This window comes from Fusarium keratoplasticum, chromosome 3 (genome assembly GCF_025433545.1).
Source record: "Fusarium keratoplasticum isolate Fu6.1 chromosome 3, whole genome shotgun sequence".
Lineage (NCBI taxonomy): Eukaryota > Fungi > Ascomycota > Sordariomycetes > Hypocreales > Nectriaceae > Fusarium > Fusarium keratoplasticum.
In genome coordinates, this window is record NC_070531.1 from 3,626,438 (window position 1) to 3,653,412 (window position 26,975).

General features: G+C 55.9%; 5 protein-coding genes across 5 annotated transcripts; 3 read left to right on the forward strand and 2 right to left on the reverse strand.

Annotated features, from left to right (window-relative positions):
• Positions 1–458: 458 nt before the first annotated feature.
• Positions 459–2,180, forward strand: NCS57_00444900 (Ubiquitin carboxyl-terminal hydrolase; the record flags this gene model as incomplete). The annotated part of the gene is made up of 2 exons (XM_053054409.1): positions 459–474; positions 529–2,180. The coding sequence occupies 2 exons, from the start codon at positions 459–461 to the stop codon at positions 2,178–2,180; spliced, it is 1,668 nt and encodes a 555-aa protein (XP_052916569.1).
• Positions 2,181–2,532: 352 nt separating this feature from the next.
• Positions 2,533–3,229, reverse strand: NCS57_00445000 (uncharacterized protein; the record flags this gene model as incomplete). Its single annotated transcript, XM_053054410.1, has 2 exons — positions 2,756–3,229; positions 2,533–2,703 (listed from the first exon to the last, which is right to left on the reverse strand). Exons 1-2 carry the CDS (start codon positions 2,885–2,887, stop codon positions 2,533–2,535), a joined length of 303 nt encoding a protein of 100 aa, XP_052916570.1. The 5' UTR covers positions 2,888–3,229.
• Positions 3,230–4,322: 1,093 nt separating this feature from the next.
• Positions 4,323–5,429, forward strand: NCS57_00445100 (uncharacterized protein; the record flags this gene model as incomplete). Its single annotated transcript, XM_053054411.1, has 4 exons — positions 4,323–4,501; positions 4,706–4,969; positions 5,069–5,293; positions 5,354–5,429. 4 exons carry the CDS (start codon positions 4,323–4,325, stop codon positions 5,427–5,429), a joined length of 744 nt encoding a protein of 247 aa, XP_052916571.1.
• Positions 5,430–6,792: 1,363 nt separating this feature from the next.
• Positions 6,793–8,142, reverse strand: NCS57_00445200 (uncharacterized protein; the record flags this gene model as incomplete). The annotated part of the gene is made up of 4 exons (XM_053054412.1): positions 7,919–8,142; positions 7,543–7,687; positions 7,392–7,478; positions 6,793–7,296 (listed from the first exon to the last, which is right to left on the reverse strand). The coding sequence occupies exons 1-4, from the start codon at positions 8,131–8,133 to the stop codon at positions 6,793–6,795; spliced, it is 951 nt and encodes a 316-aa protein (XP_052916572.1). The 5' UTR covers positions 8,134–8,142.
• A 15,664-nt stretch (positions 8,143–23,806) lies between these two features.
• Positions 23,807–25,297, forward strand: NCS57_00445300 (Zn(2)-C6 fungal-type domain-containing protein; the record flags this gene model as incomplete). The annotated part of the gene is made up of 2 exons (XM_053054413.1): positions 23,807–24,436; positions 24,488–25,297. The coding sequence occupies 2 exons, from the start codon at positions 23,807–23,809 to the stop codon at positions 25,295–25,297; spliced, it is 1,440 nt and encodes a 479-aa protein (XP_052916573.1).
• Positions 25,298–26,975: the final 1,678 nt, after the last annotated feature.

Consider the following 26,975-nt stretch of genomic DNA (forward strand, 5'->3'; position numbering starts at 1 on the left):
AGTTGGAGGTTGGAGCTTCGCTTCGACGTGAGGCGCAGTTGTCACTCTGGGGCGCCGTGCCTGACGTCTCCCCCGGGTGGGGCTCATGACGAGGCGCGGAGCTGGAGAGGTTCACAGCGCTGTGTCACGTGGGAGGATAGCTTGAGCCTCAGCGCTCTGTGGCTGGTGAAGCTCTGTTCAGCCACATCTGTTGCCCCGCGGAAGGTACACCGCTTTCCCCACCAACAATTCGCCGTCGTCCAGGTACCAATCGGTGACGCACCTCTCGCATCTTCTACGCACATGAACCTTGCCTAGAGGCACGAACTCTTTTTCTTTTTTGCTTTCACCGACTGTCTCGTGCTACCGTCGATTAAGCTGTCATTGATAGGGGACCTCAAGATACCCTTCTTGCGTCTCTTTCTTTCCCTCTTTTCCCCTCCACTTTCAAGCTCGGAGAGCTTCCGTGAGCCGACATCATGGCGTCCATATCAGGTCAGTTGCCCATGCCCCTCCCTCGCTCCCAACTCGATTACTAACAGACACCAGTTGTCGTGAAGCATCAGGGCAAGAAACACGATGTCGAGGTCGACCCGAACTCCACCGGCGAGGACTTTAAGCTCCAGATGTACAGCCTGACAAATGTCGAGCCCGAGCGACAAAAGATCCTGATCAAGGGAGGACAGCTCAAGGACGATGCGGACATGAGCAAGCTGAACCTTAAGCCTGGTCAGCTTATCATGATGATGGGTACTCCCGCCTCTGGAGATATCGTCCGACCCAAGGATGCTGTCAAGTTTGTCGAGGACATGACAGAGGCTGAGCAGGCTCAGCAGGTTGGCGCCACACCTGCCGGCCTGATGAACCTGGGAAACACTTGCTACCTCAACTCTACCCTCCAGACTCTGCGTCTGATCCCGGAACTTCAAGATGCCCTGTCCAAGTACACCCCGGACGCGGCTTCTGGTAGCCTCCTCTTGGGTGGCTCTTCAAACGATCTGGCCGGCCACCTGGCCAATCTGTATAAGAAGATGAGCGAAACGCAAGATTCTTTCCCCCCTCTGAACTTCCTCAACGCCCTACGGATTGTCTACCCCCAGTTTGCCGAAAAGTCCAAGACGGGTCACGGCTACGCCCAGCAGGACGCTGAGGAGGCCTGGACGCAAATTGTTCAACAGCTGAGCCAGAAGCTTCGCATCAAGGATGAAGACTCATCCGACACGTCGTTTGTGCAAAAGTACATGTCGGGCGAATTCTCGTCGGTTATGGAGTGTGACGAGGAGGAGGCCCGCAACGGCGGCGAGCAGCCCATTACCAGCACTGAAAGCTTCGGAAAGCTCAACTGCCACATCGACAGCTCAACCAACCATCTGCGAGATGGCATCATCGCTGCTCTGAGTGAGAAGCTGGAGAAGAACTCAGAGGTCCTCGGCCGCGATGCCGTCTACACCAAGACGTCCAAGATCTCGCGGGCCCCCAAGTACCTCACGGTACACTTTGTTCGCTTCTTCTGGAAGCGAGAGACTCAGAAGAAGGCCAAGATCATGCGAAAGGTGACCTTCCCTAAGGAGCTTGATATTGTCGAGTTTTGTTCGGATGAGCTGAAGAAGGCTCTGGTCCCTGTTCGTGACAAGGTCCGTGAGATTCGCAAGGACGAGGAGGATATTGAGCGTGCCCGCAAGCGACGCAAGAAGAATGTTGATGTCGGCGACATTCCAGGCGGTGCCGCTCTCCCTTCTGAGAAGGAGAAGAAGGAGGCCGAGAAGACGGCTGACGGCGACACTGTGATGGGAGAGGAGGGTGAGACCTACAAGACGGATGCCGAGATTGAGGCCGAGAAGAATGCCTCTCTCTTGGAGGCCAAGAAGGAGCTCTATGCCCTCATCAACCCCGATCTCCGCCAGGACGACGGTGCTAACCAGTCCGGTCTGTATGAGCTCCGAGGTGTCGTGACGCATCAGGGTGCCAGTGCCGACAGTGGCCACTACACTTCATACGTCAAGAAGGCCGCCCCTATCGACCCCAAGACTGGCAAGAAGGGCGAGGAGGACGGCAAGTGGTGGTGGTTCAACGACGACAAAGTCTCCGAAGTACCAGCAGAGAAGATTGAGACCCTCGCCGGCGGTGGTGAGTCTCATTCTGCTCTCATCCTGCTGTACCGGGCCATCCCTCTGCCAACTGCTGAGGGCACCGAGGAGTAAGCTTCATGGGATTATGGGTATAGATAGACGAGGTAGTTCTGATTGTGTTACGGGGATGTGGCACAGGACGGAACGAACGTGTTAGATGAAAATGAACAGGAACATGGTTAGGCGTAGGGGCAAAGTAAGGATCAATTCGCCAATGTTAACGAGATGAATTTTTGATGTCTATTCCTTTTGTAGAGCTTCCTAATGAAGCTGTCACTCAGTCGCGTTGCTCTCAATGAACAATATCTCTACCGATCCCTTTTTTCCCATTCCTAAACGCCGATTTCCTGTCGTGAATGCAATTTTTCGTAGAGTTACATGATAGTGATACAACGAAGCCGTTACTATGCCTCGACGGTGATGATCAAGGATTCGCTTCCTTTCTCGCCTTTTCGGCTTCCCTCTCCTTGACACGCTCTTGAAATGCGTCCATTTTCCGTTGCAAGATCTCTTTTTGTGAGACAAGAGCTTGCCGCTGTGATAGGAGAGCGGCTATCTGGTCATTTGGTGACGTTGCGCGAAACTCCTTGATGGCCTGCCCAGGGTCAGCGTATAGCCCGCAGCATGGATTATGGGTATAATCTGACCTCCTTCTTCTCATTGTCCGTCTTTAATTGCGCGCCTGTGATTGTGCCGGCGAAAATGCAGGCGGCGAAAGCTACGGCCCAGATGCCGCGCTTGAACTTTTCTTGCCTCGTCCACTGGTGTACTCCAGCCATTGTGCGATGATGTAGATGTTTTTTATTGCAGGGTTTTGACGAGGCAATCAATAGGCCTCCAGCTCCTTCAAAATCTCCTCTATGAGCTTGCGCCGCTCCTCGGGTGTCAAGCCTGAGCTGTCTGTGAAGAAGTCCGAGCTGCAAGACTCCGAGGTGGAGGACTCGGAGCTGTTCGTGGAGTTTGACAGGGTCGAGTTGAGTCTCGGGTGCGTCGGAGGCGGGGCGGGTTTCGAGGTGAGGACGTCGAGCTCGATCTCTTCCGGAGGAGTCGGAGTCGGCGAGGATGACCGGGACGAGGACGCGGACGAGGACTTTGGATCGTCGTCGACAGCGGCCGCCGAGTGGGACCTTTGGCGCCGAGATGGGTTGGGGAGGCAGCTTAGTAAGCTGGCTGCAGTCTTGTGGAGGAGGGGCATGATGTGGGGGGTTGGCTGATGTCACGGTGAGTGTGTTGATGATGAAGCAGTTGGTGATGGGAGATGGTGGTAGGGATGTCGAGATGATTGGTGTTGTTGTTTTTGTACTATGTTGAGATTCAAAATAAAGGGCGGCGTGTATTATTTATTATAAAGAATAAAAGGCCGAAAAAACAGACTTGAGTTTCGAGGGTTGAGTCTATTCATAGAGGACAAGAGTGGCTCACACATATTGTCGTTTCAACTTTCTCCATGCATCAACAACGCATAACAAGTCACAAAATAGACACTTGTTCAAAATATGGCTTAGATAGGTCATTACATGAAGCTTAACAATAAACCCGCCATGCAGTTGCTGATGCAGCATCTCTCACCTTGTCCCCCCTCCAGTTTGACTGATTGAGTGGGGCCCGAGTGGCATGTGCAAGGAGAGAAGACCGTAAAGCGGCCGCCGGGTAAAGGATATTATCCTGTCCTATTGGAAGAAATTGGCGGTGGTGCATGAAAGCAAGCTGTACGGCGCAGCTTTTTTCTTCTTTTCTTTCTTAATTGTGTGTGAGAAAAAAAGAGGCCATCAAGGCAACTGCAAGTAGGTACCCCTCCTGCTCGTTCCTGACCTGACCTGTCAAAGACAGCGCGGGGGTCCCAACGTAATCGATCCATCCCCTCAACACCACAATCCCCAAGGTCAAGATACCTTTTTGTCCCTCTTCTTCACCGAAATTACCCTTTTTGCACATATATATCGGGCGCGGCATCACCGCTTACGCCTCTACCCTGCATATCAATCGATAGTATAGACGCTCGCCTGACCTGTCTCTCCAAACAGGTTTATCCCAATCCTTCCGGCCTTGACTCGGCCCCGCCATCATAGGCTGCGTTAACGTCAGATCATTCTCCCCCGCTTGACGACTTTTGCTGATCAGAGCAGCAGCCACTGAAGCAGATTGCTCTGCAACTTTCAATCGAGTACTACCTCATTTAAGCTCTACTGCGCTACTATAACTACTCGCTCTGCCATGTCCACACCCCGCGTCTTCATCGTCCGCCACGGCGAGACGGAATGGTCCCTCAACGGTCGGCATACCGGCCGTACCGACATTCCACTCACCGCCAACGGTGAGAAGCGTGTCAAGGCTACGGGACAGGCTCTTGTTGGCCATGACCGACTTATTGCTCCCAAGAAGATTGCCCACATGTGAGTGTCGATTTCTCTTCGCGTCCCACCCCCCACGAAACATCATTCAAGGCCATCAAGATGGGGAAGCTATCGTCGAGAATACTCGGCAAGTTCAATTCAATGGCTTCTTGATCTAGCAAAACCATCTATATGACTCTATTCCATCCCTATCATCAAACAAACATCTCCCCTTTCAACACCCAGTTCTGACATGCCCTCCAGTTACGTCTCACCCCGCAAGCGTGCCCAGCGCACCTTTGAACTACTCAACATTGGACTTGATGAACCTCTTCCCTGGACGAGACACGGAGAGAGTGAGGGCGAGGGTCTCCAGTGTAGTGCCAAGATTGAGGTCACTGAGAATATCCGTGAGTGGGACTATGGCGACTACGAGGGCATCACCACCCCCGAGATTCGCAAGATGAGAGATGGACAAGGCTACAGGGGAACTTGGGATATCTGGAGAGATGGATGCCCAGGAGGGGAGTGAGTATCCCATCCCCTCTGACAATCATGCCTACCCTACACTCCCAGACCCAGTTGGTTCGTTCACGTCGACAACCTCATCTGCTAACCACATCTCAGGAGTCCCGAGGATGTCACGAGACGGCTGGACGAGTTGATCAAGGAGATTCGCGAAAAGTGGCACCAGCCGGTGATGGGCAAGGGCAAGGACAAGGACCAATGTGGCGATGTCCTCCTCATCGCCCACGGCCACATCCTCCGCGCCTTTGCTATGAGATGGGCTCGCTACTCTCTGCAAAATGGCCCTGCTTTTCTTCTGGAGGCTGGCGGTGTTGGAACTCTCAGGTGAGCTGGCAAAACCGTCCACGCTCATCTATCAATGACACGTATTCTAACACGACACAGTTACGAGCATCACAACATTGAGGAACCAGCCCTCCTCCTTGGCGGTGCTTTCGTGGTTGAACTCGACGACAACTGAGCTTGCCAAGTACTTTGAAAACAGATCTACTGCCCGGATACAGACATAGATGGTTCCATTTATTCATAGACTTTGCCATTTAATCGACATATTTTCAGCTCGCATCACCAACCTCCCCCCAAGTTCTCGGACTCTTGTTACACTCCGCCGACGATCAGACCCTCCCTCGAACGTGATATTGCACCAGCAAAGAGTCTCAGCTGCTGACCTGACACAGACAACACCTTTCGCAGGGCCTCATGACACACGGCTCAAAAAGCCTCTTTGACTGGTATGCTCGACGGAGATGACCAAGCCCTCGCTTCGGGGTAGCGCCGCCGCCGCCCTCGATGAGTCCATCCGCCACCGCCAGCTCCGCAAATTAAACACACCCCTTATCTTTTTTGTCTTCAAAACAAGGGCGTGCAAATGACAACTTCTCGTTCCACGACTCAGTCGACAAAACTGGGGTCTCGTTCTGGAAGCGCGGAAGAGGCTTTTGAACCACATGATGCACGCCATCACCCCTTCGCTTCCAAGACACCGGATCGCGCCGCCCCGGATAAGCCTCCCTTGCCCGACTCAAAGACGTCACCTGCAACTCTGATGGGCCTATTCTGCTCCCTTGCTGTCCTGTTTCTGCTCCACTCGAGTCGTGGGGAGAAATGTGCCAAGATAAGGCCGCCCATCCCTTCATCTCTCAAAGTGGCTTTCGTTTATTCGTTGTTTTTGTTCCGGATAGGGACAAGACACCAAGGCTGACTGCTCAGAAAGGGCGGGACGGCACGGTCCAGACAGAGGAGGGCGTGAGGGAATGCTCCTCTGGTTTCTCAGGAGATTACCTGTCTCTACCTGTCACAAGGTGTTTTTCCTATACACATGCCAGCCGGAAGGGGCACTCACCTGTCCAGTGGTGTTTACTGTTGGTCCATGGAATCGTGCAGTGCCTCTGGAACGGATATAATCCTCAAGAGCCGTCTGTGGATTGCGGATAAGGTTGGTATGCGGGATTGCGTGTGGATATTCATTCCAGTGCCCTGCTTCTTGCTCGGCTGTGTAACTTGTTTGCCCAAGACGGGTAGGTGGTGACGGCAGGGAGTTTTGACATCTGACAAGTTTAATAGAGAGTTGATAAAGGGTTGTTTGTTGTGTTATCTAGGGAGAATGTGCTCTCGTAGTTGTAACCGAGACTTGGTATCAAAAGTTCGTAACTATTCACCGGCCCCAAGAGTTCCAAGAAACGTAAGGGCTGTATTGGGAAATGTACATGACATAAATATTCTGACAATCAAGTATCCGAATGTTTCGGAAGCAGTCAACTTGTTGGTCAACCGCCACATCTGTCTAATTTGACAGTTGATGAGTCTAAACACTTGCAGCTCCGCTAGAGCTTCGAGGCCCTTGCAATAAAGACCCTCCTGGTAGCATGTACTCCCTCTTTGCCTCCGTGTCTATGACCGTGACCATGATCGTGGCCCTCTCCGTGACTGTGACCATGATCGTGTCCATGTCCATGCCCATGTCCTTGACCGTGGCAGTCCTTGAACGTGATAGGTTCTGAAAACTCCTCATAGCCAAAATCAACAAGCCCAGCTCCTTCAAACATCTCCTTGATCTGCTCTTCAGTGAAGCCATGGTGCGTGATACCCCGTCCAGCCGCAAACTTGGGGTCCATCTCGTGGGCGACAAAGTCAATGATAAAGAGAACTCCGCCAGTCTTGAGCCGCTCAGCCAGCCGCTTAGCTGCCAGATCTGGCTTGTCGATGTGGTGAAAACCAAGCCCCACGCCGGCTATGTCAAAGTCGAAGAACTTGGCGTCCGAGAAGCCCGGAGCCGACGGGTCAGCGGGATCAACCAGATTGCCTTGATAGGCCTGCCTGGACAAACCCTATGTACTGTTAGTGGACTCAACCATCAAGACAAGACGGCTTGCTGTGGGCTAAAAGCGGGCTTCACAGCCTGCTTGAGGCGGTTGAGACTAACCTGGCTCTTGGCCTGGGCGTTATACACCCCGACCATGTCCTTAGAGAGGTCGATGCCGATGATCTCGCTCGCGTACTTTGCCAGTACCTGCAATACGACGTCAGTCTCCATCATGTCTGGCCCGGACAGGTTCATCTTGTAGGCAACTAACCCTCGAGAGCATGCCGGTGCCGCAGGCATAGTCTAGCAGCCTGGCACCTTGCTTGACTCCAATAAAGGCCGTCTTTTGCTCAATGTCGCGCTCCAGCTGTGCAATCGCACCTGCGTTTCGTTGGTCATACTCCCCGGCGATCTTACTGCAATTGCATCGAATTAGCAAGGAACTTCACACAGGAGGCTGCAGCTTCGGCTAGTAGCGTGATGCGGTGGAAAACAAGTTGCTGATCCACCACCAGGCCAGGCCAGGCCAGGCCAGACCAACAGGTCTGAGGCCGTGGCAGGCAAACAAGCAGCCGAGATCGAATGATGGACATGGCGGATGCATGCAGCTCTCTAGTTCATGCCGAATTAAAGGAAGGGGTCCTCACTTGAAGTACGCCTGGTTCTCGGATAGAACGTCGGTCATGGTGGCGAGGTCGGGCCTAGCGGCAAGTGAAACAGCGAGCAAAGTGTGCAGGATAAGGATCAAGTATTGCAGCATCAAACACCTGGTCTTGGTTGCTGAGGGCCAATGGTAGTTTCGTACACAATTCAAGTCGATACAGATGTTGAACTCTGTTGCTCGGTCGCTCAGAAACCCCATGTTATAAACTCGGCAGCGGAGACTTTTCGGATAGTTAGCCTTCAACATCGCAGACATATCCTCGCAAACATTTGACGATAATATCTCCGCGTTGCCATTGATGAAAAAGCCCCGCCCCTCCTCACCCAACAGTGCATGGCTGGAATCAAGTAAAGCCTGCATGTTTCAGTTGTCGGCTTGATCCAGAGAATCAAGGCCAGTTGCGTGCGGATCGTAAATGCATGTTGGGACTGTGGAGGGGCTTCAAGCTGCTGGTAAGTAAACAGCTTCCGAAACTCTTTTCGACTTGGCCTCATAACTGGCAAAACAGGCGTAGTTACTATCGACACCCAAGACAGAAGGCCTCGGTGTGCGCTTGGCGACATGGGCGAGTCGGATGCCTATACCGTCCTTCCCCTTAACTAGCCAAAGGCGCCAACCGAGCCAAGATCGTCGATTTGCGTTGCTGTGTTGCTCCGTGATCCTGCGCATGCGCGAGCGCACCGGTCCGCCAGCCGGGAGGGGAGATGTTGCATACTACAGTAGCAGGAGCAGTGCAATGGAGCAGTACTGTAGCACCCGGTGGTTGTGCCATTCTAGCAACTCCTTTGGTACCCCGTACGGAGGATATGGTACAGCAATTCTAGGCCAATGCAAGCGTCCAAGGAGTAAGCAAGTGGTACGAGATGCTCTCCCGCCCGTGAGTCGTAACATGCAGCCAGCCCAAAGGGAAGGGTGGGGTTGACCACAGGCGACGCTGATCGCCGAGCCTGCAAGGGATGATGCTGCGGCGTAGCACATCTCCCGGCCGCAGCAGCTCGCTCCCTCTGCGATGCAGTGCGGTACGGTACGGTACGGCACTGTCATGTCAAAGCATCAATGCATGAAGGTTCCTGGCTGATGCGGCAAAATCTCCAAAGACAAGGTCGTGCATTCCCTCCCATCCCCGCCCGGGAACCATGCCAAGCCAAACCCACGGCCGGCAGTTTGGTGCGGCCTGGCAGCCATCCGTCGAGGGATACGAAGACTGCGACCCTGACGAGAAGAGCAGCGCTGAGTAGCACAACTTTACTTTGACAGAGTCTGTTGCTAAACAGGGCCATAGGGGCGGCCCCGACGCAAGCAGGTGAAAATGGCAATCCCTCTGTCCGAGAAGGGTCACAAACTGGCATGGATGTAGATTGGCAGATGTCGCCCTGTCCGCCTCACCGCTTGATTGCTATACTGCTGTATGTCCGTCATTAGAAGCAGGCTCCCACTTGTCACCGAGCCATCCGCAGTCTTGATCGGGCATGACACCGCAGAACCCCGGCCAAAGGTCAACCAGGCGTTCAGAGACGGGGTGCGAGGCGGCCGAGTCCTCTGACCAAGCAAGGCCGTGCCGTGGGCTGGCTGGCGGCCGAGCCGGCCTGTGTTTGCTGCTCTTGCGGGAACCCTCTGTCCTCCGTGGCGGAGCCCCGCTGGTGGTCGCGGAGCCATGGGCTAGGTGCATGCCTGCGCTGCGCTGCGCTGCAACAAGCTGCTAGCCGGCGCCGGATGAGCCTGCGCCCTATCGGAGTGGCGGTCGCTAGATCGAGCGCCGGCGAGATCAACGCAAAAAGCACTTCAAGTTTTGTAGGAGCGAGGCGCGCCCGTCAGATTGGCAAGAATCAATTTGGGGCGTGTTTTCTCGCAGGGGACCCCGTCTGGTCAAGGCAAGGACAACAACAACAACACGCCAGACCAGCGCCGCACTATTCAGCCTGCAGGTCGCCGTGCATGCAGACCAGGTCTCGTGGTGCCAGAGTACATTGCCCTGTCCTTCCCTGCCCTGCCTTGCCTTGTGCTCGCTCCCCTCACGTTCAGACGTCGCCAAGCACTCTCGAGCCCCAATTGCGTGGTCGGTTAGAGTGATTGATCACCAAGCGCAGGGCCCTCGTCCTTATTTATCCCGCAACACGAATTTGACTTTGATTCAACAACCGCTCATGGCTGACTTTGGCGCTTTGTCTCATGCCTGTCTGTCTGTGCCTGTCGCACAGGGACCAGAATGGGCGTGACGGGGGCTGGCTGACCTGTGGGTTGGGTTGTCTGGTCTGGGTTGTCAGAAACGGGGAATCGGTTCCCGTGCGTCGTCGGCCAATCTCGCACTGTAGGATAAAGTCACTCGTTGGTACGTATCGTCGTTGGCGAGTGTTGGTGGCCCAGGATGACATGCAGCCCGGGATGGCGCGAAGTGACTGACGACCGTGCCGCGCCGTGAAATTGCGACGTGGCAGGCTTTGCTGGACGGATGCACATCTGCAAGCACCAACCCTTGCCTTCTTTTTTGTTTTTTTCCTCCGGGGGCCCAAGATTCCTTCGGGGTCTGTTGCTTTTTGCGGCGCGGGTACCAGACCTTTGGGATGCGACCACGCCATCCAAGCGACTGCTCAACTTGCCAACTTGCCAACCTGTCCACCAGGCTCCCCTCTTCCTGCGGTGAGGCGACCAAGGCGACCGCTCCACGAGCTCCGTGATAGCTTTGCCTACCTCATTTGGGTATGGCGGCCCGTTCAGCAAGCCCGCGGCGGACTTGGAAAAGCGGGGCCTTCACGGGAGACATGCAGCCTACCCGGACTTGCATGGATCTTCCGCATGAAATTTTGTTCACGTGACCGTAGCTTGACGTGTGCGATTGGCGGACCGAGCCTTGCCTGGGCGAAGCCAATCAAGGACCCCCTGGTATGGGGTTGAGATTGTGACAAGTGAGCATGGCGGCAGCTCTGGTGCAAGCCCGTCGTGCCAACCCTGACGCCAGCCCCGAGGTCTCGGGTCTGCATACCAGTCGACTTGGCCGAAGGGCGAGACGAGTGTCGGTGTGAACATCAGCCACGTTCCACCATGTCAAGTCAGTTTGCCGATTGCGTATCGCGGCATCGTCAGCCCAACACGTTATGATCGCTCTCGCTCGTGCAGTCACCCTTGCCCAAGTCTTGTTAGTCGTTTCAATGCCACACTTGTTGGTTCTTGCTGTGCCTCATAGATTGAGTGTTTTGCGTCGCACGTCAGCATCGGTCATGGCCATGTCGTGGAGTACCCGCGTCCTGGCATGATATTGGCCACCGTTATCCGCCGACTAGGCTCCCCCATGTGCAGGATTCCAAGGGTTTTCTCGAGTGTTGTTCGCCATTTGCCTTTACCGGCATGCAACTTTTCGTTCTCAGCTGATGGGAAACCGCATTCCATGCTTGTGGGGGTCCTCGATGACGGTGTATCAAGCATCTGGCTTCAGACTGGGGAAGCGAGCCTCAGCTCTCATGGTCAGTCCACGAGGTTCTCGGGGCGGTATGCGGGTCGTAGCTAGCAGATGTCTCTCTTTATGCAGGGATCGGGCGGAATTCGATGGGCCGGGCCGTTCACACATCCCTCGCTGTCAAGCGGCGGCTGGTGGCGATGTTCTAGCCGACGTCGATCAATCTCAAAGTCGGTCAAGTTAAATTGCACACAGCAAGTGTCGAGAAAAAGCAAAGACGATCGGGGACAAGCTGAAAAAGAAACCATGATGGCAAGGACCGGAGAATGCCACAAGTTGGGCCTAGAGACGGGTTGAAGCTCAACTTGAGGGTGATGGGTGTGGAACTGAAGGAGGGCATTCATCACAGAACCCTTGTTAGGTCGAATGTACATCAGGCTCTCAGGCCGTGGGAGGTTGCATCGAGGAAGGAGCGATGACAGCGCGTGGCTTGCGATGACGGCTGGTTGGCAGTTAGCACGACGAAATCAAACGCGCCTGCCGAAGTTGACACCTCCCCCTGCCACCGTTGCGCTGCCGCCAGTGTCCCGTACCTTCCATATCGAGAGCCAACAGCCAACCATGAACCAAGCACAGGCAGTTTCACGCAGGACTGCTTCATGTTCGTAGACAATTGAGTGGAGGAAGGACCTGGGAAGGTGAACTCGCTCCGACCGTGCTTTCCAGATCTGGGCTCTGTCGCTCCTTCCAATTGCCTCGAGACAACAAGGAATTTTTCTCAACCCACCCGTCGCGAGTCTCTTGCAACTTGTCTCTGTCTACCCATCCACTCCCAGAGTCTCGCTTCTGGCGCCAAGCACCCATGTCAAGTTTTTTGCTTCTTTGTCTCATTGAGGAACGACGAGGCTGTCATCGGCTCCATTGCAAGTGCCTTTTCTCCGACCGGGTTCGAATTTCTCAATTCGCCATCTCATCGGGCCATGTCCCTGCAGCTGCCAACGGTCATGTGAGCGGCGATCCGGGGAAACAGACACACGAGAAAGCCCCCAGCGACAAAATAATTTCGGCCTTGTTTCAATCTAGTCTCCATGGGATTTTTTTTACGGCTTTGCAAACGCTCGCCCCTGACAGCAGGACTGACTATCTGCCCCTTTGGACTCGTTGACGAGGCTGTGGCTTGCCCTCCTCGCCGTGCGACACGACAGCGTCAGGCTAAGCAGGGGTGGCCTTCCTTGGACATCGTCCGAAATTACTCACCACCAGAGCAAGGCTGGCGTCCAGATACCCACTGCGAGGTGGATTGCCATCGGCCTCATTTGTCGCCTCTAATTCGATTCGAAATTGCTGCTGGGATGGCCAAAAATCGCCGCTGCTGTTATGCTGAGAGCTGATCCCCGCACCCAAGACTAGACCTCAGCTAACAACAGTCTGGAGGCTGGTATGTTGGACTATTCGCTGGGCTGCATCCGGGTCCCTCAACTCAATCTGTTGTCAGGTGTCTCAGTTGGTGTGACCAGTCAATCCGTCTCGGCATGCAGAGCTGCAGGACCTCATCGACACGCTGTCCCCTTCAACTTGGTCGGCGGGTCGCAACTCAAGGCTACGAGCCAATCGACCGCTCGAGAACGCATAGCTCTACCTATTTTTTTTGTTGCTTTGTCGCACAAAATCACTACCAAAGCTATTCGGCATCAACACCGTGCAGGCCACAATCCGGATGCCATGTTGCCGTTCTATGATGCTCCGGCCATGCCAAGCTGCTGGATACCAGTGTCCCGGGCCTTGTGTCCTGCGTTGCGAATGGGATGTCAAGAAGCGGAGCTCTGTTTCACATCAACACCGCTCGGCCATGATCAACGAGCGCCGTGCAGAGCCAATCCTGTCGACCAGCATTGTTCCTTTTCCTTGCCCGTGCTTGCTTTTCTCCTACTGCCAAACTGTGGCACAGCAGCCCTCTTTACCCAGCAAGACAACCGACTGTGGGCAAGACAGTCACCCTTGGCAAAATCGGCTGCCACATCTCCGCACCAAGTGTCGTCCCGCAGCTCTTTTGATGTTTAGTCGACCTCTCACGTGAAGCAGGCTTGACGCGGCTTGCCGGGTTGGCCGAGCTTCACTTCCTCAACCCTTCCCCAAGCAGGCTTGGGCGGGACAGCCCTTGCGGCCCGACGCGCACCTAGAAGCCGCATGCCCCGTCTGGCTCAGACCACCCCAGATCCACCATGCCAGAGTAGCAACTCATGACACTGCCGCCCCTGGAGCGGTCGCCGCCTTGCGGTATCGTTGCCAGTCGTTTTCCAAAGGCTCACCGGGATCCATCATCGGAGAGAACTGCAGGAGATGCATGTATTCGGAACTTACAAGCACATCAAACACACCCCATCAGGTATCCCTGGCGATATCCGTCAGCCTCACTCCGTCCCCCTTCCGAGACACCATCGAGCTGTTCTTGCAGCAGTCTGGCGCACGAGTAAACCATGTTTCACAGAAGCATAACCTCAGCGATCCCGCGTCGAACTTTGGGGTCCCAAAAACCAGACCAGGCCTGCCGCCTGCAGGGAGGCCGACGTGAAAGACAAGTGCTTGAATGGAGCGGCAGAGGTGATCGACCAGCATGCGGTTGAGTGTTTGCTCCCACCCGCATCAGAGAATGTTGCTTCATTGGCGGTCAGCAGTCTGTTTGTGGGAGGCTTCCACGCACGTCTCCATGTCATGGCCGACGCCGCTACGCTACCAGCCAAGGAAGAAGCAAATGCTGGAACTGACCACACATCCCACTCAGATGGACACGCATACAAGTCCCGCAGACATCAAAGCTGCGCTAGAAGCTGCGCAGTCAGGCAAAAACGTAACATCGTGCATTGCCGGTTGGTGGTGCTCGACATGGTCGGTCGGCAACATCTGCAGCTCTAGCAAATGGGAAAGCAAGAAATACATTGAGAAGGGGGCATTGTGTTTTGGGTGTGCGCGGCAGGGACGGGAGGAGCCTTTTCTGCGGGCGGCTCAGGCCATGCTCGTCCCTAGTCTCGTTGGAAAGATCCCCCAGTCGTGTCAAACCAAGTGTTTGGGGTCTGGGCCTTCTGAAGATCGCTGGTATTCTGACGCAACCAGCTTGACCTGCGGCCCTTCCCACCTGGAACACATGACAATCTGGCCGGGGTGCTGCAGCGTCAGAGTCCGTACTTGACGTTGCCTTTTTCTTGCAGCGCCTTTCCTCCTGCAACTGGTCCCGATCAAGAGGAGCGGTGACCATTTCAGCTTGTCAGTGGTTGTGGAGTTGCTTGGGGACTCCGCCAGACCCAAGACACCCCCCTCAGCGAAGGCTCTCATTGCTCAGAGCTAAAGGAGCCCCAAGGGCCGCCGCTCCCGTGCCTTGGATGTGGCTAGGGATGAAAAAGCAATTCTCACACATGATTGGCGACAGGGAGTCACTCGAGCAAGGTCCGTCGCTGGTAGCTTTTTTCGGTTTCCAGAGAATCGGAGCCACGCTCCACAAGAGGGTTCGTGACACACAACGGCAAACGGGACACACAACGATCCGGCATCCCATCGATACGTTGTTGACCAATGGCTGTGGCCAACCCCAGGCTTCGTCGTGTCGCCAAAATCGACCTGTCGGTCCACCCATCACTCTTGGCCATCACGGCGTTTGAGTCGGTTCGGTCAGCTCCGCGATCGGAAACCTTGGATGCCAACAAGCCCGCCATGTCCTGATGATGACGCGATGGTCGCCAATCGGCGGGCGTTTGCTGTTGGTGACCGCGATGCCTAGACCGTCGGGAGCAATAACGCTATGTCAGTCGTGGTTGTGAATTGGTTTTGATGGCTTGGGGTGTTTGCGACCGGCGTATTTTTTACGTCAGCCTCGGGACTCCTGCCGATCAGCAAACAACAGGGCGTCAAATCTCAACGGCCCTCGGGGAGGGGAGCATGGAGAGTCGATAGTGACGCCTGGTGAGAGGGGGAGCCACTGACTGAACAGAGACAGGCAGGCAGACAACCAGGCTGCGGCCCTTCCTGCGGAGCACTGTCTGAGCACGCAAGGAGATCTTCTCCGCACCGCCCTGGCGGTACAAATTCCAAGGTCAAACGGATGCAAGCCAACACACCAATCAGCAACTCATGCATTATCCCTCGGTGTTTCCATGGCGAGGTATCTCGAGCGATGTGGAGGGTTGCATCGTCATGGCAATGGAGCAGATTTTTTTTTTTCTTCTTTCAGAGTGACAGAGGGGTGAAGACGATGAGGGGCAATGTCCTGGGTGGAGAGGTCATCGGACACTTCCACCAAAAGTCGACCTCACACGAGACGTGCCATGAACCCGAGAGAAGAAAATAGCCCGATCTAAAGCGCAGGGCACCCGTTCTGTTGGGTTGACCAGAACCCGTACTGTGTGGTTGGAGGCTGGTGACTGGTTGCCCACCTCGAGCCAGGGCCAACTAAGACGTCGATGGGCGAGCATGGAGCTGAGTCGACCTGCATGAGTCGTGTGGATGCTCGTCACCTGGTCCCTGTCGAGGAGGGGCGCCAGCCCAAGAAGCCAGGGAGGAAAACTCCAAGGGGGCCAGGGTGAACGGACGGTACCTACCTCCGCGGGTCAACACCTCGTGCGTGGCGGGGTCTCGCCAGCGAGTTTGGTTGTCAGGCCCGGCGCTATCTCGAGAGTTGCGGGTTGAACCGCCGTGCATGAGAGATGCCACCCAGAAGACGGGCGTTGTGGGGGTAACGGGTATCAACATGCGCTTTGAGTTCATTTCGCCCGATCGAGTCGTGGGATACAATGACGAAACGCTTGAGAGTCACAAGTCTGCGAGTACGCGAAAGATGCGGATGACCATGATGCGAGGCGATGCTTTTGGTCAACTCGAATGTTTCGTTGCTTTCCTTGTCGGCCCCTTCTCGGTTGCCATCCACATGGACGGTTCGCAGGCGATTATCGGTGACCATCCAAGATCAATCAATCAAAGGACTGAGCTACAAACAAGGTTGCGTCTTGGCTGTCTGCTGGTAAGCCGGTTGCTTTCTCACGGGACTCCTATCAGACGCTGCATTTTCCTCAATGCGAGCTCTGTTTGGTGTGGCTGCTGCTGGGCCGCTGCTGCAATTGACAAGGCGCAGATCAAAGCGCAGCCATCGGACCTCCTCGGGCGTAATGCAGGGTAGCTGCTGTAGTTTGCCTGCGAAGCGTTCTTTCTGGCCATCATGATGGCACGAGGCAATCTATGGAGCAAACAATGGCGAGGGACTTTGCTGTGCGACAGTGCCGGCTCAAATGGGCGTCACTAGTTGACGGGTTCTGGCGTCGAGCCGCCTGTGACAGCCTATCAGCCCTCGGGAGGTTGCGCACCAAGATCGCCGTTTTCTCGAGCATGCAGAAGTTGGAGTTGTTCCTTGTTGGCAAACCCAGTGGAATTCACACAGACTGTCTCGCATTTGCCCATCTACGCACAGTTTCCGACGGGGTCCCCATCCATGTCGCGCAATCATTGGAAAGGGAACTCACATGTTGGTTGCACTGACACGGACTAAGGCAAGGGGATGAGACGGACGAGACTGAACGCTCTGGATGCCCGTGTTCGTTCAGCAGCCAGCCGCAGGGGATACGTGACCTGTCAGAATTTCCACGTTCTAACCAAGCTGACATTGGAAGACAAGCGCCAGTGAAGCAGATTCCCACAACCAAAACGAGGCGTCATGGGGTCAAATGGAGGGAGGGGACTCCAGCGCGTGGCGTGGTGGATTACATGGATGTTGTTACCAATGCGGTGGGCGAGTGACTTCAACTCGCAACCTCTGCTGTCATGGCCCCTTGGCCGAACTGGACTGCCCAGACCACTGCCCAGACCATCTCGCGGGCAAGCCCAAGGAAACGACAGCGTCTGGGACTCTACAGAGCCACGTTCATCTGTGCAAGATTCCCCCTCTCTAGCTGGCGCCACCGGCTGTCAAGAACGCAGGGCGCCATGCAGTAGCGACAAGGAATGGAAGACAACCAGCATCTCGGGAATTGGATCAAGGTGATGGTCATTGTGATGACGAGGGAGCGACCTCGCCAGAAGAACGGGACATTAGCCTGAGAAAGAGGCAGACTTTGCAGGCAAACATGTCTCATCCTCCTCATTCTATGACACTCCGGCTCATCACCTCGCATCCCAAGCCGTGTTTGGTCCCGGCCAGCGTTTGCAATGCCATCCCTCACAGATTTTAGCGGTGAGCAAACGAAACACGCTCCCCGGTCGATCTACTATTGCTCTCTTATCTTCTCACGCTGGCTGCTGTGGATGATGGATATCCACCCCGGTGAGTCCCTGAGCTCAACAAGTGCGTGCAAATCCCTTGCCTTGGCTCAGAGTTTCAATCATGTTCATTGCGTCTCGTCCTTGCCGCCGGGCGCTACTGTACGAGAGCGGCACGTCACTCGGCCGCGGGGTCCCGTTGGGTTAGGGCCATTCTTCAAGACTCGTGGTTGGAGATGTACACGAGGAGTACCATGGCAGCAGCATCTGGATGAGCAAGACCAAGCCCCAGAATAGTGCACGTCAGCACACCTCAAGCGAGATCTCAAAGTACCGACGGCGTACCGCCCCCGCGTACCACGAGCGCCCCGACACCGCTGTCGCGTAGCGGATCCTACGGTTCTGTCGCAGGGCGGCAGTGGCTAAGGTGGTCTCCATAAGCGAAGGACGGACCCTGGGGCTAGAATGGATGGGGAACGGATGGGATGAGAATTTACTGGTCCCAGCGCAGACCGGACCGTTCCAGGTGGCCCCCGCGACAACGGACGGCGAGGCCAGGGCGAATTAACCCTGCTCCCGTCTTCCCGGCATGCCGTCATGCATCATCACCGTCATCTTCTGGCCCTTTTCCCCTTGAGACCGGCGGGATTAAGCATCTGAAATCGGCAATTCTCCGATCTCTTGCCCATCATGTCGGCCGCCTTTTCTGGCCCCTATCTGGACTTGATGAGCTTGCTTCAACCGATGGAGTTTCCAACATCTGGGCTCGCAGGTGACGCCACTGGGGTTTCCGATTTGGCGAGTTTCTCGGGGGATATGTAGATGGGACCCTTTGAACCTAATCGTGGTTTCGGATAGATCGATCTGGACACCGAACATTGCTGTTCTCCGCCCAGCGTTGTCCGCCACCAGGAAACAACCTCGCCCTTACGTACATGCCATGCCATGCCTACTACGCAGCATTAGGAGGCGCCCGAGGTGTGCATCGCGCATCTGCCATCTGTGCACTTGAAACCGCCCTGGAGCTGGTTGCAATTTGAACTTGCCCCGGTCGGCACGGCAATCTTGGCCAGGGGAGACTGGAACTCATTTCCCATCCTGTGCCTGTGCGGTTCAGTTTCACTTTGCACCAGGTTGAAGGCAACGAAAACCAGTGCAGCGGAAGCATCCTTGCGTGGGCGGGCTCTGGGCAATCCTCCTCGAGATGGCGGCGAGGCAGAAGAAGCCGTGCAAGCAACGCCTTCAACCCCTGGCTTTGTTGCTGGCCCAAACGGCGAATCTGGCTGGCAGACAAGAGACACAGTTCGGGACAAGTCGCGTACAGTCTGGGAGAGTCCATGCAGCCGTCCTGCAACTATCCGCAAACATGGCCGAATCGGTGTTTGCACTCGCGCGTTGTCACAGTAGACATCGATGGTTCTACCCGCCGTAGCTGAAGAACGTTGGGTTCCGCCAATGCAGTCCAAGTTGTCAACAGTGAGACAGAGCAAACAGAGAAGAGAGGATGTTACTCTGGCCGCCACACCTATGGCAGGCGTTCCGTTGCGGCTCCTCGCATACACACACTCACGCGCACGCGCAAACGCACAGATGAGCATTGGTCGGGCTTCGAAGCCGATGGGACAGCTGGCTTCTCACACGCCTCATCTCGACGGAGCGGGCTGTCGAGAAACTGGGCCCTCGAATGCAGAAGGGGCAAGCAAACAAAGACATGCGATGCGTTGATAGTGTGTCGCAGAAAAGGCACCTGGCGGACAAGAGACGAAGCAGCGGTCGAGAACAAGTTGCATGAATGACAGCAAGGGCTTCGCATGAAAAGAGACGCTAACTGATTGCGTCGGTCAATTCCACCGTCGTCGTCCAAGACCCAGGTCCGCCGCGCCGAGGTCCACCCAAGGAAGACCAGGTCCCACGGCCACGACCAGGGCTTGAGTCCTCTCTGCCAGGTCCACCACGCGCTGCGCTGCTCCTACATCATCGGGTGTATACATCTACCCCTGCTGTCCGGCATGCCACGCACTACCGACTCAGAGATGGGCTGCACGCCCACTCACGCACAGTACAGAAGCCTGAATGGCACGCCCATTCGCTCTGTCCACACACCTCGCACACACTGGTGGTGCATCCTGCGGCCGCCTCTGCAACCCGCCGTCGGGAACAAGCGCGGGACCCCAGACCACGCAGCGGCCCAAGGCTCAGGGCTCCAGAAACCCCAAGACCATCCGCCCGCGGTGCAACGTCCCGACAGCATCTGCTCTCCTGTCCCTGTCCCCAGGCCAGAAGGAGAAGCGTCGAGGAACCCCAGCATCTCTCTCGACAGGGACTTGATTGGGCGAATCTCGAAGGTGCAAACTGGGAGGGCTGTGTTGCCCTTGGGGGCATATCTTGTTTGTGACGGACGACATGACAACCCAAGCTCCATCCAATGCGTGAATCGAATCCTGCATCCTCTTAGCAACAACTCTCTCACTGCTTGACAGTAGAACACGACGTCTCTGGTCAGGCTGAGCCCGAGCCCGAGCCTAATCAGTCTGAGCTCAGCGCACAGCTCTTACATCTGCATCGCTTGATAGGCTCGGTCACTTCCAGGCCGCACTGCCCGCCCGGGTAGTTACCCTTCCTTCAACCATCTTGGGCATTACATCTCACAACACAACCCGCAGGTTAGCTTTCACGAGCTTCCTCCCATCCATCACACAGGTTGCGCACACACTTTGTTTGTCCCCTCTTGGGTTGGACAAGGCCCACCACACACAGGTCGCTCTCCGGGGCGCACGCACGCACTGTACTCGGCTGAACCCCTCCTCCACCCTCGACTGACTGACTGACTGTGTTCTCCCTCGTTCGTTTGCCGTTAGCGGACCCGGAGTGTGCTTGAAGGCAAAGGCTCCAACTGCCTAGGCATTGTGCGGACGGATACGTCGCCCTCCGATGAGACGCCCTCCCTCGATGCCCCGAAGCCGCCTCCCAACCAAGCCCTGACGCACCGAGCCGAGAGACACTTGGTCTTTCTTTCGAGTTCAGTCCAGCTGGGTTTGTTCGGCGACTCCCTGATCGACTCCACCGTCACCCGTGTCGCCGCCTCGGCCGCCATCTGGTCGACTGCTGTAAGGTACCGCTAGCTCTGCCACAGCCGAGCAAGCATCCATCCATCTCTCCATCCATCTCTCCATCCATCTCTCCATCCATCCACCCACCCATCCATCCTATTTCATCGCTCGCTCGGTTTGTGCGCACCAACGACGACGCAGCGCAACACACACGGCTGCAGACAAGAGGGCTGAATCAATACCTGCTGGGCACCTGATATGCACCCGGCACCTGGCCCTTCTTGCTTGCTTTGCTTTGCTCTGCTTTGCCGTGCACCTGCACCTGCACCTGCGCCTGCACCTACACCTGCACCTGCACCAGGCTGCTGGACAGTACCCCCGGCCCTGGCCTGGCCTGACCTTGACATACTCTCCCATACCGCTGGGACAGACCAAACACGCCAAAATCAGAAAACCCCTCCAACACAACCAACAACCATTCAAGCAGTCGCACTCACACGCCCCTCCTCCTCGTCCTCCTCGTTTGCTTTCTGTCGTCTTTTGGGTCCTTTTCTTCCGCCCCTCTGCCGCGCTGCGCTCTCTTCATCTCTCCATCTCTCTCCCTCCCCGCCATCTCCTCCACCCTCCTCCGTCCTCAAGACCGCTTCCGATCTCTCTTCCGCCGATATTTTAGGTATGTCTTTGTGTGCGTGATGTGTGTTTTGTTGTTGTTGTTGCTGCTGCTGTTCCGATCCATCCCTCCCTCCGACTCTCCCTTTGCTTGGTCCTGGCGTCTGTCTTGTTTCGGGAAACATCGACTTGTCAGCAATTGGCGGCGTGGCTATTGCTGACCGAGCCGGCGGGCGGCGAGCGGCGAGAGGCGAGCGAAACTCATGGCACCTGAGCCAACACGGGTACGGCCACGGGAATTAAACCTTGGCTTGCCGCGCCCTTGCTGTTGAGTTCTCTGCCTTGCTGTCTTTGTCTCGTTCAAGTCTCATCTTGATCGAGCTTTGCGCCGTCCCTTGGTCTCTACCGGTGCCTGCGCTGTTGCTTTCACTTTGACTCAAACCATCCTTCAGTTGTCTCCGAGCCAGGTTCGTTTAGGTTTCGGTGTATGGCTTGAGTGAGAGAGGCTTCACCAAGCGTATCACCAACCACTCTAACCTGGCAGAGAAGCACATTGTTGCGGTGGAGAGAGCACGTTTCGGGCGGCCAACAACACACGACAGTTGGCCGGGCCAGAGCGTAGAGGAGGCACTGGGCGGCCAACAGACGACAATCGCCTGTGCAGATGCGAGTGAGAGACAAGAGGCACGGGGCGATACGAAACCAACCATCAGAGGGAGGGACGCGCCGTCCTCAATGAGTTCTGATCGATCGAAAGAGTTCCTCATGCTTCAGCAAAAAAAAGTCTAACACGATTGTTGAGTAGAGCCTATTCACACCCGCTGGGTCTCGCGGAGTCACACGCATTCGCCCTGCCTGATCGCATTTCTGGTCTTTGAACCTCTCAGATATAAAGTCACCTCTGTCTGACGTAGTCCTCGACACGGAGCCAGTGCCTCTCGACCATAGGACCAACAGCTTTGCACGCCATCCGACTACCCACGAGAAGGCTCCTTTCTCTCTCTTTGCTCCCTACCAAGACACTCAACACTGGTGGTCTTGCTCAAGGCGCCGTCTGCCTTGAATCAGCAACCTGGTTCACGGAGATCTACAAGGCCAATCGCTGTCAATCCGCCTGAAGCGAGTTGATTCCTCGAGCCTTAACAGTCCACAGTAAGGCTTCATTCCGGCTCGTACATCGAGCCACAACTGCTGCTACTTCTACTACCTGGTACGTGCTGGCTTCTAGTCGGTCGCTTCATCTCCCGTCCCGTCCTTTGGCCTTCCTTCTACTTTGACGCCAGAGATGATGCCCTGGTCCCTGCTCTGTGCCTCGTTTCCTTCCGCTGGAGTTCCTCCCCCGGCTCCCTAGCTACCTAGTCGCAAGCCGGTTGTCTCTTTTTTTCTTCCTTCTTCCTCGCCCCAGCTCGACTTGCCTTGCCTTACCCCCCTTTGGCGGCGGCGGCGCACGCTACGCTACTTGCTGGGTTCTGGTGCTAGTTAGCAGGCCTGGGTTCTTGGTGCTAGCTGGGGCCGGCTCCCTGGGAACGGCACGACACCGGCCCATCCGTCCCATTTACATTCCCGCCATCGTCTCCGCCACTTGCCCACTCTAAACTTCCATCCTTCGGCAGCCCTCGCACATGCCTCTGCTAGACTCGCACCCCTCCTTCTCTGCCCTTCCCTTCCCTTGGCTCTCCACTTTCCCTTCATGTCGCTCGCTGCCAGTGCCAGTGCCAGACCAGACGTAGGCAGGCCGTAGGCATAGTTAGTTCCTACCCTACCTTCCTTGCCTTCCAATGTCTTTTGCTTCCAACACATCCATCTCTCTTCTTCATCCTTTCTCTCCTCTTCCGCTTCTCCTCTGTTCTGCAACTCGCCTCCGAGGGCCAGCGTCTTATTTTTAACTGTGCATCTATAGGTAGGGCGTCGTCGTAGTCGTCGTCGTCGTCGTCGCAGACAAGACGGACAGACGCAGACACCTCGCTCTCTACTGCCCGCCTTCGCTTGGGCTCGCTTCACCTGCTCGCTCGTCAAGGAGCATTTCTCTCTCCTCAGCTGACTATTTCCGCACCCCCAAGCCCGACAGAAGGGAAGGGCCCAGAGTGTCCCCCCCTCCATCACCCCCAGTCCCGGCCCTCAATCCACAATCCCCAAAAACCCCAGGCTCCATTTACGGTTGGCGGTTCCTGGTTCCTCCCACGGACGGCGTGGATCAGATCGGAGGTTCTTTCCATCCCTCGCTATAACTGTCGGCCTGTCCCGCCGCTCTCTTCCCGCCCGCGTCAGAGACAACTCACCCTCCGCCTCTCGGGAATCAAGCCTCAGGCATTGCGGTCCTAAGACTTCTGGAATCCGCTGTCATCTCCCGCCGAGACATTCATTCTTGACTCGTGAGCCTCGGCCACTCCGACGACACTTCAAGAAGGGCGTTGACCACGCCAATTGCTGCGCTGCGCTGCTCTGCTCCGCTCCCTCTCGAGTCTTGTCCACCGCCAAATGCTCTGTCGCAGCCTGACCATCCACATCTCTCCATCCAACGCACCTGGTTCAATCCCAGTCAACCACACTCGCCCGTCAGCGGCCCCTTGCGCCTCAACATAGCATGGCCGACGACAGCTACCGGCAAGACTATCATCAGCAAAGCCGTCCAGACGAGAGCCAATCTCAACCTCAGTCGCATTACCCTCCTCCCCCAGAAACCGCCCAGCGCCCTCCCGACGCTCACCCGGCCACCATGGCTGCTTCTGTTACTCTCCCATCCATTCATGACCCGCGCAGTTACGGCCCGCCAGCTGCAGCACCACCCCGAGGCTACCCTAGTGATCCGCGATATGCGTCTCCCAACGCTGTCAACGGTTATCCGCCTCCTGGCGGGCAGCAGCCTCCGCCTGGCCAGCAACAGCAGCCGTATCTCCCGCCTCTGCAGCCGCAGTCTGACCCCCGTTCATCGGCCTATCCTCCTCCCCCACAGGACCAGCGAGGTGGTTACTACGATGACCGCCGCCCTGCCTATGGGCAAGAGCCTTACCCTCAGGATCCCTACTACGCCCATTCTTACTATCGACAACCGCCGCCTGGTCCCCCACCGCCAAATGGTCACCAGAACTACCGTAACCTCGCTGGCGGCGTTTACGAGTACCCTCAAGTTGGACCTGGCAACCCTCCCCAATTGACCCAAGCCGCGCCTCGCCAGCGTACCTCGATTGCGTGTCGATATTGCCGCAAGAGAAAGGTCGGTGTGGAAAACGTATGTAGCGGTGCGCGTGTGACTGACTGTCTATAGATCCGATGCAGCGGCTATCAGAGCGCTCCTGGTGGCAAGTGTCAGAACTGTGCCAGAATGAACCAAGAATGCATTTTCCAGCCAGTCTCTTCCTCGAGCTCGACCGCATTCATCCCAGTCTCTGCAGTCCCCGGAGGTGTTCCTCCTGGCACTCAGCTGTTTGGAGCATATGGCCAACCCCTGGCGCCAGGCACTGTCCCACCTCCTCCGCCTCAGCAACCCCCTCCTCCAACTTACCAGCAGCACCCGAATGCTCCCCCTCCGGCAAACTACTATGCGCCTGTTCAATCGCCGACAGAATCGTTCTCTTCCTACGGAGACGCAAGAACCGACGATGGAAGCCAAGTTGCCGGACGCCGCCGCCGCAGGACCTCGGAGGAGCAGGAGGAGGGTTATCGACTGCCTCCACCACGCAGCGCATTGGAGGAGGACCCACGAAGAAGGTCTCCGGCCGAATTCTCGAACCACAGCAGCCCGGGTGGAATCGGATACCCGCCGTACGGGGGCCCGAGACAGAGCCCTCGTAACCCAACAAGCGGCACCCTACCCCAGCCTGCGACGAGCGGAGGCTACGCTGCTTCGGCACCCGGTGGCCGCTCTCCCACGGGCCAGAACGGCTCCAGTGGCGCGTCGACTCCTGCGAGACAGGGACAGCAACAGCAACAGGGGCAGCAGCAGCAGAGCGGGAACCAGTCGATTATGAGCCTCAGCAACTTGGTGGAGCAGAATGACATTGACAAGACTATGATCGAGCGATTGAATCGACCTTTGCCAGGACAGCCAGGAGGACGACGAGATGCCAGCCGCTGACGAGATGGCCAAGAATAGGTTGACGCTGCCGGACAGGTCAACAGGGAGGATCGAAACCGCCTGACGACGCCTAGCGACGAGGCTCTCGGTTACTGCTGGATGGCTGCCGACAAGCTGATGACGATTGTTTTGCTTTTATACCCTTTTCAATTCCAAAGCACGCTCATGTTCTCACTGGAAGGGAAGCGACAGGAGCGTGACCAAAAAGATAAGACGAAAAAACTGAACGGGAAACTTGAGGACGATACAGGACAAGAGGTCATGGCCTAGAGAAAGACGCGAGTTTGGCAACGAACAATCCCCTTTCCTTGAATGGTTCGGTTCCCAGGTTGCACGGGTTGACTTTGGCTTGATTTTGCCGATTTTCTCAGTTGCTTGCTTACTTGCTTGCTTGATTTGCTGTCGAGTTTGGTTTCTTCGTTTCTTTGGGTGGTTGATGATTTTTTGTCCGAAAAGCAGTGGCTGCAAAGCCGCCGCAATGTTGTAATCGGTCGGTCACTTTGTGTTTCCAGGAAAGACGGATAGCCTCACGGCACCATGTGGTTCTGTTTTGTTTTGATGCCCTCGGAATGCCCTTTGTACGTTGCACCCATTTGATTTTCCGGCTTCTCTTGTCGCCCTCGGGGGTGATGATGGGGCTCAGTTTTGTGTTTTTATCGAGGCTTGGATGGTTGTGTTTCTTGACTATAAGGTCAGGCGAGTCGCGCAAGCGAAACAGAAAAGCAGCTCAAGGGACGGTCAGGTACTGGAGCGCGACTGGAAGAAACAGCTACGGAAGCTATGCTATGGATGATTGGGAACTGGATGGGAAAGGAAAAGAAAAGGGAAAAGGCAGCGGGAGCACGGGGACGGGTGGCTTTGTTGAAGTTTTGCGCTGTGTTATTCGAGTCGAATTTTTGTCTAGTGTAATCGAGATCTTGATCAGCCAGAAAAAACAGCATTGCTACGCGTGTTGACCAGGATTTGAAGCTATCGTGAACAGCAGGTGAAGTGAAGCTGGAGCTAGGTACGCAGTATGGCTGGGCTGGGAGTAGGTTGTCAGGGTGGAGGGTGTGAGAGTAGTTGATATCAAGGGTGTGATTGGCTGCATGCACGATCAATGGTGTCTATTTTTTTCCTTCTTGTTTTGATTTTCTCTTGGTTTATTATGATTACTTTTTTCTTTTTCCATTTGGCAGTGAATGGCTCGATCTCTAGCCGTCAACTGGCCGGAGGAGATGGAGAGAGTCGGGCGAATGGTATCCAATGAATGGCTCAAGGTTGGGAAGCACAACCAACAGACCAGAAGCAGCACAGCGAAGGGAGGGGGAGGAGAGGGAGGGGAGGGGCGCTACAGAGAGGCAGAAGCAGGGGTGTTGGTGGCCATGAGGACGGACGATTCCAGGGTTGGACAAGGGCCATGAAAGAAGAGGGGAACGAACAGAGCGAGAGAGGAGAAGGGGGCAAGCTACGCACGCAAGGCCAGGATGAAAAAAGAGGGCCAGGGACCAGGGCAGACCCAGGGCAAGCCAGGGCCTCTACAGTAGGGGGTGAGGGTCCACGCAAGGTCGTCATGTGTCACCCGAAGACTCCCGGCGGCTGCGCGGCAGATACCGTGGTGAGATTTGCAGGGGTAGGGATGGTACAAGAGAGTACAGTACGAGCAATTGGGAGTGTTTGGGTATGTCAATGGGTAGGG